This window comes from Petromyzon marinus, chromosome 14, assembly GCF_048934315.1.
Source record: "Petromyzon marinus isolate PM22_M1 ecotype Great Lakes invasive population chromosome 14, UKy_Petmar_22M1.pri1.0, whole genome shotgun sequence".
NCBI lineage: Eukaryota > Metazoa > Chordata > Hyperoartia > Petromyzontiformes > Petromyzontidae > Petromyzon > Petromyzon marinus.
Genome location: NC_133680.1, coordinates 9,345,912 through 9,361,293, shown reverse-complemented (window position 1 = coordinate 9,361,293; position 15,382 = coordinate 9,345,912). Strand labels below are relative to the sequence as shown.

General features: G+C 44.0%; 1 protein-coding gene across 1 annotated transcript; it reads left to right on the top strand.

Annotated features, from left to right (window-relative positions):
* Nucleotides 1–68: 68 nt before the first annotated feature.
* Nucleotides 69–11,535, top strand: LOC116942332 (ADP-ribosylation factor 4-like). Its single transcript, XM_032954101.2, has 6 exons — nt 69–329; nt 3,022–3,102; nt 3,903–4,012; nt 7,759–7,830; nt 10,357–10,482; nt 11,193–11,535. The coding sequence occupies exons 1-6, from the start codon at nt 263–265 to the stop codon at nt 11,274–11,276; spliced, it is 540 nt and encodes a 179-aa protein (XP_032809992.1). The 5' UTR covers nt 69–262; the 3' UTR covers nt 11,277–11,535.
* The last annotated feature ends 3,847 nt before the right edge of the window (nt 11,536–15,382 follow it).

The window sequence follows — 15,382 nt, the reverse complement described above, 5'->3', positions numbered from 1 at the left end:
GTCATTTTCTCCGCGTGGCGGCCGCCCCGGCTTTAGTTCCACGTCGTCCCCCGCCGCGCCACCTCACACCCAACACGACCGCCGGGGCTGTGGAGGCGGCTCAAATAGCAGCGTCCACTCGCATTGTTCTCTTCACACTCTCCCCCCCCATCGCCGGCGTTCGTCTCCTGCCGCCGCCGTCGTCGTATTAACACGGGGCTGTTGAGAGCGCGCGAGGCGTAGTTCGTGGTCGCTGTGTGCGAGAGCCGCCCCGCTACCCACAATGGGCCTCGCGATCTCGCGTGTGCTCGCCGCGCTGCTGGGCACCAAGGCGATGCGCATCCTCATGGGTCCGTATGCACTCTCTGTCTCTCCTTCTTCTCCCGTGTCTCTCTTCTCCCGCTTCACCATCTGTCTCGTCACCCCACACACTCTCTTCACAACCTCGCATCACTCCACACTCTCATCACACCCTCTCATCACCCCACACACTCATCACCCCACACACTCATCACTCCACACACTCATCACACCCTCTCATCACCCCACACACTCATCACCCCACACTCTCATCACTCCACACTCATCACTCCACACACTCATCACTCCACACACTCATCACTCCACACACTCATCACACCCTCTCATCACCCCACACACTCATCACCCCACACACTCATCACCCCACACTCTCATCACTCCACACTCATCACTCCACACACTCATCACTCCACACACTCATCACACCCTCTCATCACCCCACACTCTCATCACCCCACACTAAATCGATCACTTTTATTTTCGTTGGAACGACCCAAATGGTGGCTTGATAATAATAAAGTGAAATCCGTATCCTCATTCATCTACCCAACACGGTCTCAAAGCGTCGCCTTAAGCAATCGAGATGATCGGCACAGCGCTCTCGTTGTACTCTTGTGGTGGTGGTGGTGCTTGCACCGATTATAATCTCGCGTGGCATGTAATTACAGAGACGAATGTTGAAATACATAGCCCTGTATGTATGTTGAACTTCTTTCGCACCGTACTACGTAGCCAACCGGCGCTCATCGGAGTTGCGATGAAGGTAATGGGATGGTGATGGTTTGGTGAATGAGGACACGGGTTTTGTTGGAGGGGGGTTTTTGTTGTTGTAACGCTACGTATAGTTTTAACCTTAAAATTCAATCCGTAATGTTGTGTACGTGCCTTGGCTGTGTACGCATTTGAGGCTTCGTTAATGATAAAAAATATATAATGGTCCCTGCATCGCGCGTCACTTTCAGATGCGCTTCTACGGCCGTCTGGAACGTTCTTCCGATATTAAGAAGCGACTGGAGGAGCTACGCAACGTCTAGATCGAAAACTAATTTCTTTAAAATTGTTTTTTGTGTTTAGTTTCTTCTCCTTCCCCCCCACCCCGCACCTCCGATTAGCACGGCCGGCTACGTACGGTGCGATAGAACTTCAAACATAATTCATGCCGTTCAACAAAAATATATATCAAAGTGACGGTCGTCCTTCCGCTCGTGTGTGTGTGACTGGCGAAGAACGTCGTCGCTATTGTCTGCGTCACCACCACCACCACCATACGCGTGACATTTCGGTGATGTGACACAATGACGCTCTTGGCCATACTTTTAATGGGATTTGTTATGGTTCATTATTCATGGCACTTCACACGCGTATCTTACGCATTATAAGTTGTTTAATGAGGGCGGCGGGGGGGGGGGGGTTCTGACCGAGCCGTTAATTGTGCGATGAAATGTTTTAATGGTGAACGTTGTTATTATTTAGTCACCCCAGGCCCACGTGGCGCAAGGGTAGGTAGGGGCTCTCTTCTCATTCGGGAAAAAAAGGCGAGAGTTCAAATCTCGGTAGGGTGTAAACTTGGCCAATCATTACCATGGGCTGTTTGGAGACAAGAAAGATCCACGTTTGTAGGATGTTAACAATGGGTGTATTATGGAGAGACCACTGGCCCCCTCCCATGGCAATGTGTCATTCGCACCCCAGCGCCAGTAGAATAGGTGCTGGCCAAAAACCCCTTTGTGAGAACGGTAATTTTTTTAACGTGACCATAGACAACGCAGTGAATCTGCGTGGTAAATTGATTCCGTGTAATTTCCTGCGTGTGCTGTTAACATATATGCTGTTCTGTAATCTGGCTTAATATACAGCAGGGTTGGGGAACGTCGGGCCCGCGGGCCGTATGTGGGCCATGAAATCATTTGGTGTGGCCCTGCCAAGGCAACCGCAGGCGGAACTCGAAATTCAACAAATCCAGGAGCAAACCTGGAAAAGCAGTTGCGAGTAGCAACATCAATACCAGCTAACATCATCACACGCCTCGCCAAAGAGAAGCAATTCCAGTCATCGCATTAGGGGCGAGTTAATTAAATGTTTGACCAAATATAACAAGCTAATTTTTAAGTTGATAATTTTTTTATGGCCCGCGAATGATGTTGTAAATATTCAAATGGCCCTTGACAGAAAAAAGGTTCCCCACCCCTGATATACAGTATAGCATTCTCCAAGGCAGTTGCTAAGATCTGTATGAAGCGGGTTACTATGGTGTTGGTGTACCTAAGCATACATTAAAAGAAGAGATCGTTGGTCGTTCGTTTTAACCTCGTGTCGGCAAACAATCCAAACCAAACACTCACATAAAAGTCAAAATATTACTCATGCGTAGGGAGGTACGTGCATATACTCCGGCATAAACAAGATGCTTAATCTCATGGAATTTTTCCAGCTAAAAATATTTCGATGTAATGAATGCATGGCTGTGCTCAGCAGTTTTCGCCGTTCATAGAGATAATAGCCGTTCCTAAGGACGTGCTATGGAATGTGTGGTGTGTGTGTGGGGAGGGTGACGTGTGTATGTACAGCTGTGAAGCCCGTGAATGGAGAACGAGTGAGCGAAGCTGGCTTTTGAGTTACGCGTGGTGCTTGTTTGAACGCCTGACTACGGCACTACAATGAGTGCGGGCCTGCGGGCGGGCGTGCAGTGGTAATGCTGATGCTATGACTTGTGGAACGCAGTTGGATTGGACGCTGCCGGAAAGACGACCATCCTGTACAAGCTCAAGCTGGGCGAGATTGTGACCACCATTCCCACCATAGGTAAGGCCCACCGAGCTACATAGCTCTTTTTCAGAAGTGACCTGGCCACATGCTTTAAGTGCATTCACTTGAGGGAACTTGATAGCTGGCTAAATCCTGTTGTTTGTGTATCTTGCCAACTGCAAATAAAACCGATTGTTTTGATGACTACAGTCTCTTTAAGCATACCATGGTAGTGGCTTTTTGCAAAAGACATTAGATTTATTATTTTAATATACTGAATGATGGTTCTTGTGCACGGACAATGGAGTGAGTAAAAGTCTATTCCTTCCTGCATGCCAATTTTCCACCGTAGGATGAATGCAGGCTGATTTTGTCACGCCATTGTGGTTCAGTCGAGTAATTCCTCACTTTACGCGGCACTTTTCAGGAACGCATCTGCCGCATCAAACGAGGGATGACTATAATTGCTAAGAAAAGGTGTATTCTCTTCGAAGTTAAATAATTGTGCCTTAAGTGGCTTATTATAAATCGCTAATCCACAGTATCATCTTTCTATCACATCGTCAGAAGAGGAGAGATCATTATGGCTGTAAAACATGCCGTAGACCAGTGTTCTTAATTGCAAGGCCCGCGGGCGGCCCCTCGTGGCCTTTAGTGCGGCCCCTCGTGGCCTTTAGTGCGGCCCCTGACATGCGGCCCCCCGACAACACACAAATGTGAAAACGCCCCATCATGCTGTCAAACCCCAATGGTTTCGCAATGATGTCTTATCGGCGAAAGTGGCCCCCCTCTGAAAATTAGCGAAGAACACTGCCACAGACGGTTCCGTTTACTATTGTGAATGTGGTTCGTGTCAGGCTTCAATGTGGAGACTGTGGAGTACAAGAACATCTCCTTCACGGTGTGGGATGTGGGTGGCCAGGACAAGATCCGTCCTCTGTGGAGGCATTACTTCCAGAACACTCAGGTACTCCTCGCCTCCTCCCCACCTCCCGTGACAATATTAATCTTGTACTTTTGGTATTCGTGCCTTTCTCAGAGCGCAATGCAATCGTCACAAAGGGCAGCCGCTTTGTTTCGCAGACAGTCTGCAGTAGCTTCACAGTCCTGGGGGGCAATGTTGCTATGTGTAATTGCAATTGTGTAACCTAATCCCGTACAAACCGAGTGCTACGTGAATTGCATAAATATCAATGCACTTGATTTACCAAGGAAAAGCCTCATTGGGTCTCTCAAGACCCTTTTCGCGGGAGGGTCCTGCATTATATTTTTGGCCGATTCATTATTTAGGGGTTGTCGGCTTGCAGGAAACAGGGCTACGTGGAGAAAACCAATGCATAAAGGGGGGATAACACTCCAGTTTTCCACAGATATATTCAATTATTCATTTTTGCACTGCCATCTTCTGGCTGCCGAGCAGCCCACGTCTGTAAAACCTGGTATTCAGCATTTCACATCCAACTATTATTATCTAAGCTCGTCCCTGTTTAGTATCAAAGTTTGATAGGATCAGTCCCCCATTCAGGATGTTTTGTTCATAGGCAGTGCTGCTTAATTTAGGAATGCCTATTCCATCCATGTTTATTACACACAGGTTATTTGTGTCCGAATTGGAATATAATGGAATACAATGGGCACAACTAGTCTAGCGATAGCCCCAAATGGTACGGAATTAGCCTGTTCAGAAAGAATGGCAATCATTATCATGGGCTGGACAGTGAAACGTGCTTGCCTTGGCGTATTCTGTGTAAATCCACACAGATTATAGTGTGTGCTGGTTGTGTGTGATGCAGCACATGGTGTGCCGTTAAGCTGCAGTGTAAAGACTGCGTGGTAATTCCCAAGCTGTGCTGCTCCCCAAATTCTCTGAGCGGTGATGTGCCCAGTCTGTGTGTGTGTGGCATGGCATACATCTTAACTCCTGAGGGCAGGGTGCTGGGTAGGTACTGTATAGCCCACGACAGGGACACATTCTTATTTATAAACACACAGTGCAACGTCATATCCAAACCGCCACTTATCTGCCCCAGACCAATTACTGGCCCGGTCGCAGAGCAGTATTTGAGGAGTGGACCGCCGCTGATTTTCCGAGCTTGTAAAAAAAAGGGTATTTATTTTTTGAAATCGCGTCACGTGAAAATGTTTACCCAAATTACGAATCGTTTAAGGAGAGGGCGGCAGGGTTGCTTGTGCAATAGGGCACTTGCCTGCCCGTTGGTTGGCATCATGCAAACACTCGTGCGCTGGCTCGGCCAACTTGGTAGGCGCAGGAAATAATTGAGTGAGCAATGTGCAAAGCATGACTTCCCTTGCACTTGGGCAAGAATGCTGCACACGTGTAAAGTCGGCGTGCACTGCTGCCACATGGCTTTGACTATCGATCATGGATCTAAATTCGCTTTTTTAAACTGAATAATTCAGAATATTGTATTTAACAAAAAAAATACGCTAGAATATTGGTTGTGAGTTTTTTCGTGTGGTCTGTGTGAACTGTGTTTTATTGAGTTTAAAAAGTTTTGCTAAATATTGCTTTGCGATGTCTTTAGCTGTAGAAAAGAGTTACGGTAGTTAATATATTTAAAACTGTCACATTCACAAATCCGCAGTGATATTTAGGATGCAGTAAGTTGACCTTTAAGTGAGGTATGGATTGAATCCAAGGAAGACAATGAGAAAAAAAACACACGTGTGTGTGTGTATCTGGATAGCAAGGCCTCAGATTCTCGATTTTTGACATTTTTACTTAGTTGTTTTAAATCACATCTTTTATGTATGTATGTATGCTGACGTTCTTTCGCACCGTACGTAGCCAACTGTGCTAATCTGAGGTGCGGGGGAAGGACAACAAACTAAACACAAAGCGGTTCTAAAGAAATGGTTTTCAATCTTCGTCATTAAGTGTTGGTAACATTTGTTGTGAATCTTATGTTATTCCTAACCATTGAAACGTAAATATGTTTTATATTTGTTTTTAATGAACAACGCATTGCTTAATCTAGCACACGTAGGATTTTTATTTATATTTTAACCATTGTGCTATTGTGCCTGTTCAGTGGGTGTTGCTAACTGGAATTACATAAATGCCCCACCATTACGTTATTTGGATTGTAAGTTTTTAAAACATACCTTTTACTTATAACTTGTGATAATTCCAGAACTTGATGACTTCAGCAGTGCTAATGATTTAAGCTAATTGCAGTATAGTTCAACGCAAAAAAAAATCAGAAAACACAGGCACACTGTGCCATTGAGTACGCAGCAGGTGAGCGCATTTAGCCGTGGGCCACGTTATGTATTCATTTTAATCGGCTTTAGTATGTTTAAGGTGATGTTGTGCTTGTCAATGGACTAGTCTGTATTGTACAAACACATTTTTTTCTCATAGATCAGATAAATAAGTATATTCTTTGGGTCTTTCCATAAAGCCACGTAGATATCATAAAAATAATAATTTTGTATTATTATGAATTCCTGCAGTCACGAAAGCTTTAAGTCAAGATTCACATTAATTTACTTGTTTTCGCAAGACTATTCTGTAATCCGGGATGATGCTAAGGTGCAGTGGTTAGCCCAGTGGCCTTGAGAAAATCGCGTGGCTCTTTAAGCAATGTCCAAGTGGTTTTTAAACCTAACTCTCTCCACCCAGTAGTTGGTGTTAAGTGTGGGTACACACCTACACACCTCATCCAAGACGCCTGGCTAATGTGCAAGAGCAGGACATTAATTCCATCAAGAGGGGCTCACAAGCTAATTTTAGTGGAGGCCGTAGTGGAGCAATGTCATGGTGAGCAAGCAATTGCATTGCTGCACCTTTACTTACAATCCATTTTCGAACGTTCCCTTTGGCATTCGCCAAAAGTGCGACCTTTCAGATCCGATGCTCAAGGCGGGGGGGGGGGGGGGTATTTGCCACGTTCCTAGAATGTAGTTGTGCATTACAAGCATGGGACTTGGCAGACCATGAAGAGCCGGACTTCAAATTTGCCTAATTAGCGTACTTAAATGCATAATTTGTGAGTAAACAAAGAAAGATAAACGCTACATGCAGTTACTTTCTTCCAACTTTAATACCAACGCTGTACGCCACTTAGCTTAGTGGAGCTTATCACCACTCCATGGCCTATCTATCAAGTGCCCCCCTGTAGTTATTGTTACTTGTAGGAGTGCGTCGCTTATTTTAATTGCTTTGAGTTTGTTTTGGTCACTTGACTCCAACGCCTGTGGCGCTCAGTACTTGGCTGCACACAAACTTTATTTTAGTCCGGCCAGATACTGAAACACGGCTTGTGTTCTACCGAATTTTAAGGCGAAGGAACCTCTATAAACTTTCCACATTTTACCGTATGTGCTAAATTCTCATGCACTTTGTGTGATAAGCTTTACATTTATGAATTGCACTGAAGTGGGTAATAATTTAGTGAAGCACACACATTTTGACAGGGAATGGTTTATTGTTCCTGTTTATGAACTTTTCAATTAAATTGCTACTGTCTATACATATTAGCTGGTACTGTAACATTAGAAAGGTGTGCTACCAGTGACAGCACACTGCTGAGACATAATCAAATCAGCACATTGATCTTTTTTAAATAACACCGGGTCCTCTATTTTAGGATATGATGCCATGCCACTGCCCACTGTAAACAAACGCTCGGCACACATGGCAAATGCGTTGTCGTTTCAATTGCTGTCATCTGCCTCGTTGTCATGTAGGGACTTATCTTCGTGGTGGACAGCAATGACCGTGAGCGCATACAGGAGGCAGCTGAAGAACTGCAGAAGATGGTAGGTCCATCACTTGGAGCTTCTTGCAGAGTCAACGGGATTCCTGTACAAAGCAAACCGTCATGTGTACACGTAATGCATGTATAAGCAGAACTGTCTTCCGTGTCTCCACATATAAATACGATTCTGTTTTTCTCCCTTGGCCTATTGGCTCTCCAGACCAGTATTATGCCGGTAGCATCTCTTTACATAAACCTCTGGAAATTGTTTGGACCTCATGGGTCTCAAAATTATATTGGTCTAAAACCAATAAGCTGATGGACTAAATCATAATGTGTTGACGCAACAGAATTCTGATTTTATGCTATATATGCTTTAACCCATAATGCTCTAACGATCAAATTATTTGTATTTCAATCATGTGTCTGCAACTGAATGTAAATCCATTATCGGTATGCACGTTACACACAGGCATAGCCATTTTACTCCATATGATTGTAGATTCAAAGGGCGCCTGCCACTTAAGTGTGTTTTATTTCCTAGATTCTAACACGGCAATTGCACGCATAAAGACCGAAACGACAGACCGCTTGCCTGACATGGCGCGCGTGCAAACACGGACAGTCAGGAAGTGAATCGAGGCCTCTGATTGGTGCAGGGAAGCCTGACAGAGGATTGGCTGGAGGCAGAGAATTGAAGTGATTTTGAGGAGAAATACAAATGTAAAAGGCAGGAAGCAAGGGTCGACTGACAGGGGAATGGTTTACAACCATCGGCGGAGGAGGACGGAGATTGGCCGAGGGAGGTAGGCTAGGTGAGGGAACCTTCGAGAAAGGGGGCTCGGGGGATGTAAAAAAGGGATGGCACAAGCGGAAGGGACGGTTGGAAAGAAGACAAAGTTCGCGCTTGAAAAAGAGTGTTCGTGTCCACAATTATAGGCTCTTTAGTAAAGTGAAGCAAGCACGTGCGTCGGTCGTCGTTACACATGTAATCCTTGCTAGGGCGCCATACAACGAGACCTGCACGGCTCGGCCTCATTCGTGACTCATTGCAGCCCACTGGGAGTCTTGTCTTGGCAACAGTGCAGCTTTACACATTGTGGCGTGAAAAGTTCTGAACAGTGGTGGCCCTTCTCACCCATTACCTGTAATTTAACATGGCAATCGCATGTGTAGTCTGTTAAATTGTATTTATATACCCTTGATGTGTGCGGGTTTAAACAACATTGATGCGTTGCATTTATATTCTTAGCTATTTCGGTAAAGTCACGTTGAAGGAAAACAAAATAATAAAATATATATAACAATAAAAATTCTCACGACGTTTCGACCATAACGCAAACGGTCATCACCTGATGATGACCGTTTGCGTTATGATGATGACCGTTTGAGTTATGGTTGAAATGTCGTGATAATTTTTATTGTTTTATATATATTTTATTGTTTCCCTTCAACGTTACTTTACCGAAAGAGCTAAGAATATGAATTACTCCAGTCACGAAAGCTTTAAATCAAAATTTAGTGTTGCATTTAATAAGACACTGCCATAATTCACAGCGTTGGGAAGCGTGATTGAAAGAAAGTGTCGAAGAAATATAATTACCAATACAAGTTTAATCTGTGAACTGTCACTTTGGGGTACGCCGAATCTTTGCTATGCCTTGTGATTTATCCAAATGCGGCTGTGTTTTACTGTTTGTGTTGGACAAATTGTAGCAGCAACAACAAACATGCGATGCCGATTTAATTTGAGCATCATTGGTCTCCATGCTCGCATGAACACTGTGGCCTGGCAATGAAGAGAGACCGAGACAAAGAGAAAGCAGAAGAAAAACCCAAACAGAGATAGCGGGAGGTAAAGAAAGGCAGAATAAACAGAAAGAGGGAGGAAAACAGATTGCCAATTTATTGAATAAATACGTAAAAAAAACGTCTGCTTTTGGATCAGAATTCAGCGCAATATCTCGTTGCATATTCCAGTATTGAGTGCAATTCGGTGCACCCTAAATGTCACGTAATGTTCAGTCATAGTCATGTGGATTAATAGCTCTTATTTTGTACAAACGTGTTCATCCATGCAATAAGTAAGATAGTATATGTTTACCTATCCATATGTGTTTAATTGCAAATTAACAAGCCATGTCATATTTTAACATTCGAGATGAATGCGTTTTAAAAACATACCAGCAGCTTGGACAGCTGATGGCGCGGGGTGCCATCAGTGGCTGTTAGCTACCTATCCTGTTATACAGGAGATTGTTGGTTCTGTGTGCTCCCCGTAGTCGCGTGCATTTTTTTCTGGGTCCTCCGGTTTTTCCCTCCATTTCGAAACGTACGTTTAGAGCATTTGGCTATAATAACGTTTTCATATGATAAGCCACTTCATAGAGCTATCATTTGTGGCTAAGTCGCTTCTGAAAAAGAGCTGTATATCCTGGTGGGCCTTAACTGGTAAAATTAAAATAGTTTAGTTGAATGCCCTCGGATGTTCCCACGATTACGGCCTCGGCCTGTGCGTCTCCTGGACCGCCGCTTCTCGTGGTGTTTGTAACCGTGACGCCGTGCGTGCGCGCGCCCGCCCCTCCAGATGCAAGAGGACGACCTGAAGGACGCCGCGCTGCTGGTGTTGGCAAATAAACAGGACTTACCCAACGCCATGGCCATCGGCGAGCTCACGGAGAAGCTGGGTCTGCACGGACTGCGCAACCGTGCCGTAAGTTCCCACCCCTCCCTCCTCCAGCCCCCTCCTTTCTGCCTCCTGCACGCGACCCAGAAATGGGTTGGTTCAACTTTGACACAAGCCTGTAAAATAATACATTTTTGGTGGGTTTTGCCTTCCTTATTTTGACACCGCAATCTAAATGCTAATATTTTAATTCAAAATGTAATCCTCCAATCTTCCTTTCAAGGGAGGTATTTCATCTTTTATATCCCTTCAACCCGTCATTTATAGTTGTCTTTTTTTCCAAAGTGATGCAAACTCTGTTGGGTCGGCACGAAAAATCTTGTCACAGCATTCTTATAAGAAAAAAAAGCCAGAACCCTGATGTCACGCAAACTCCGTAATGCCATCATTAATAATCATGGGCGGGTGACGTCACTCCACATGGAGCACCCCCCCCCTCCCTCAATAATCATGAGTGGAATTTTATTTTCGATTGACTATTTCATATTTACTGCAATATACCCGTCCTTGGATGGGGGCTGTAGGCTATTTGTAAGAATAGATCAATATGTGCCAGTGTCACACCTCAATCCACAATTGTTAACGTACCTTTGTATTGTTAATAGCGTGATAGATTGTTAATGTGCTATTAAGTGTAAGTGGACTCTCACCTGGACGTTGTGCCATGTCAGTAAGGACTACTTTGAAAAGTATACGTCTGTTTTTTTGTGCGTGTGTGCATGTGTTTGTTCCAACAGTGGTTTGTACAAGCGACATGCGCCCCCCAGGGAACAGGGCTGTGCGAGGGGTTGGACTGGTTATCCAATAAGCTCGCCAAGTAATAATGGAGACGGCAGCATGGAAACGACCACAGGAGTGAATGGCACCACACAGCATACACACACTGACAGTGGGAAGGAGATATGGGATGTATGGACATTAAATACCAATATGGAATTAGCCTCTGGAGCAGTTATCATTACATTTTATTTCCACTTCATAACATATGTGTTATGTTGTGTGTGCTGGCATCAACACTTTTGTGAAGTTATTTAAACTAAAATTCCTTTCGCTACGATTCCCTTTGCAGTCATTTGACTGCACACCTCGCATGCACAAGCAGACTTAACACGTAATACTCTGTTGAGTTGCACTACCTCCAGTAAACTATCGGCACGGCGTTTCACTCTTATTGACATAACTTACAATTGAATCATACGAAGATGAAGCTTTCTTAAACACTTCATTCGTCATGCAATTTTACAGACGACAGAACTTCATTTCTTTTGGAATGGCTGCTGTGTCGAGATTTACCAACATTTTGCGTCTGATGTAACGATGATATTGACTCACAGTTTCAACATTTGTGCAATCGAGGAGAGGTTATTGACAGTTGTGGCATTTTGTTTATACTTTGATGTCTATTTAATTCTCCATCATTGAGCTGTCCAGTTATCTTTTGTTCAAATGCAAATATTGTGCCATCTAGTTTGGTAGTTATTTTATGCATTCGTGGTGAACGCTGAGGTAAAATAATGGGAATTAAAGTTTGGGAGCTAACGTGTGAATTTGAACACATCAAGGAACTAGTTCTTAGTGTCAGTGGAAAGGGGGAGCAAGTTGGCTTTTATTTTGTTTTGTTTTTGAGATGGGTATGTTTCCATAATGTGATTTTCATTTACAATGTAAATCATCAATCGCTTGCAACAATTGCAGTTGCTCGGCCCATATAATGATGTTTAGGAACATTAAACATTAAATGTTTGCTTTCACTCTTTAAGTTCGACATCTTTGCATCCATATCAACAAATTTACTTTATACATTTTGTTTAAAGTTGTTTATTTTTTAAAGTCTAACTTAGCTGTGTTTTCCAACACTTCAGCCACGTATGATAGAATATTTTTCTTAAAGTATTGGCTCTTTTAATTTACGTTGCAAGATACTAAACTAGTACATTTAAGTATATATTTTTAACATTGCTGCATGCCAATATAAAATGCAAGCCACGGTAATATATTGTAGCATACAATATCGCTGTTATTCCTTAAACTATTTGATCAGTAGATCTTTAAATACAAGAGCTTAGCTTTGTGTTGTGTACATCATAATGTGTGTTATGATTCAACATTATAGTAACATTCCATATGGCTTCTGTACTCATGTTGGGACTATACATAACAATCATTGCCCCTACTGGCAGATTGCTGGCCCAGTTCACTCTTGCAAATGAGACTATCCTGGTCTCTTCTCACCTCGTTAAACAAAATACACTTGAACCATGAGGCGATGCCTTTGACTTGAACATTGTGCTTGCAATTGCAACTCCCACGATGAAAGAGCTTGAGTAACACTAATGCGCATTTATTAACATTGTTAGCAAAACACGATCAAGCAAAATTATATCAGGCCAAACATTTCTCAAATCATACGTGTAGTGTGTGGATCTTTTGGCATACATGACCCTTCATGGTAAGGGGCACTTAAAAAACGTGAGTTACGCCTCGCCGATCACGGTGGTGCTGAGAAGAATTAGACCGGTGTTGTGTGCTGGTTGAGAATTGAGCAACACCCATCATTTATGGCCATATACATCCCAGAATAAATGCCGTTTGTGAGAATCCCAGCTTAGAAATGTGATCTGACTGGGCCTGTACGGCATGTGCTTGTTTAGGCCCGGTAGCCTGTAACATGATTCGCCTTTGCCTTAATCGAAGTGTTTACTGACTGACACTAATTGTATGTGTGCGCGCCATTGGTTTTTAGATGTGGCATTTTTTGTGTGCGATTCCAAGTACTTTGTGATTAAGTGTATAATGTCAGAAATGCACAATTTATTTGTGAATGTTAGTGCTGTTTGACATGACACGTTTGGTGTTTATAAAACGTGCACCCCTATTCATATATCCTATTGCTACTTAAAAATATGGGCTCTTGTTTTAGTCGGTGTGGGTTTACTCCTGAAATATGTTAACACAAAAATTGAGCTTGTTTCGATAAATGGTCAAAACCTTATTGTCTGCAATGTGTTTTATAGCTGCGGGGGACACTTAAGACTTGAGTGCATTTAACATGGGACTGCAGGAGACCAAACTATTAAATAATGTGTAAAAACATCGCCATTCTGTATGCTGTAGCTCTTAATAAACTCACGTTTGTACAACAGAATGGGTTGAGATAGTTATTGCTTGACAATCTGTGATCAAGCACTGCGTGGGAGGTGCGAGGGTGTGTGGATCGCACAAACGTCATGAAACACCCTTCCCATGCGCGTCGTGATCACCATACCCTGGCTGTCCAGGAGATGGCAGTACAGAGGGTGGATGAACGTGCACCCGTTGCCACCCTTGCGTGCGTGAGTTTTCTCCGGGTCCTCCAGGTTTCAATCCCCACCTGTATAAATAAATGCAGGTGGGGGAGGAAACAGGTAATCGCTCGTTATTCGGAGTTGGCCAAACATCTCGGTGGACGTCGATGCAGCTCGGGCAATATTGCTGGCGCTGGTTCTGGCTGCCCGCGCAAAGGTTCACACACAAACATGCACAAGTTAAATATATGTGACGGAGGCTCCTTTCATTTGCCCTGATTGCATGTTATCTGGATAAGTGTATCAGGCTAACCACACGCTACACATAGCGTTGGTTTACGGTGCTATTTCAGGAATATTTTCATTGTTTTTTTCCCTGGATTTTCTGTTTGCACAGTCACATAATCACTTTAAGATGTTTTCTTGTTCATGTTTTTTGTTTGTTGAGGTTGCACCCGATTCAAGAGCCGAATGGCTGACAGGGCTATACCAAATGAATAAACTATGAAACTGAAACACAAGCCCTGGTCAGTTTGCGTGCAACAGTGGTAGGGTCACGTTGTGGGCAGCAGATGGCAGTGCAGGAAAAAGCAATTGTCCTCAACCGGCACTGACCGGCGTGGTGAAGTGTGGTTTTAAATCACTTCCACGGTCACGCGCGGCGTTGTTGAAGCCCCTCATAGCAGTGGAGGATTGAAATAAGGGGGGCGTCCATAAATGACGTCACGCACCTGGGGGGGGGGGGGGGGGGTTCAGACATTTGTGACGATGTGTGACGAGGGGGGGGGGGGGGTCAGAAATGTGACGTCACATCAAAATACGAAACTTTGAATAAATATAGACAACACGTTATGCTTAATTAAATAGACTTTTTAATAAATGTTTTCTCCTACAACATCAAGAGTGCAGCGCCACATTAAATACGAACTACAATGACAATAGCTTCAAGCGATTTGAAACATGTTTTATTTTTTTGGGGGGGGGGGGCAGGTTTGTGACGTCATATTTGAGGGGGCAGCTTTGTGACGTCATATTTGAGGGGGAGGGGTCTGACTTTTTGTGACGCCGTGTGACGATGGGGGGGGGGGGGGTCAAAAATCACGTGAGGTCATTTATGGACGGCCCCTAAAGGCTGAGCATCGACAAATGGTCAGAGCAGTGCTCTCGTGTTTTAGTTTTCAGTTTCATTTTTCTTTGGTAAAGCCCTGTGAGCCATTGGGCTCTTGAATCGGGTGCAACCGCAACAAACCAAAAACGTGTGCGACTTGCCCTGGCCTTTTGTCAACGTTGATAAGGGTCGCAAGTTCCCCTTGCCATTAAAACACGCTGGGGAAACTAGACGGTAACTTCACAAATGCTGCGAGTTTGTTCCCATGGCAAATATTCGTGGCTTGTTCGCCTTTTTTTTTGTCGTTCTCTCGTCTAACATTGGTAGTTAGACTAATGCCCTAAAGAAGGCTGTCGCTGGTGTAGACCATATTCTTGGTTCTTTCGGTAAAGTCACCACGTAGAAGGGAAACAATCAAATAATAAAAATATAAAACAATAAAATGTTCACGACGTTTCGACTGCAACACAAGCAATCGTCATCAGGTGTGAAAACCACAGCGAGAAAAATTTGAAAAAAGTGTCGTTTTTTCCTT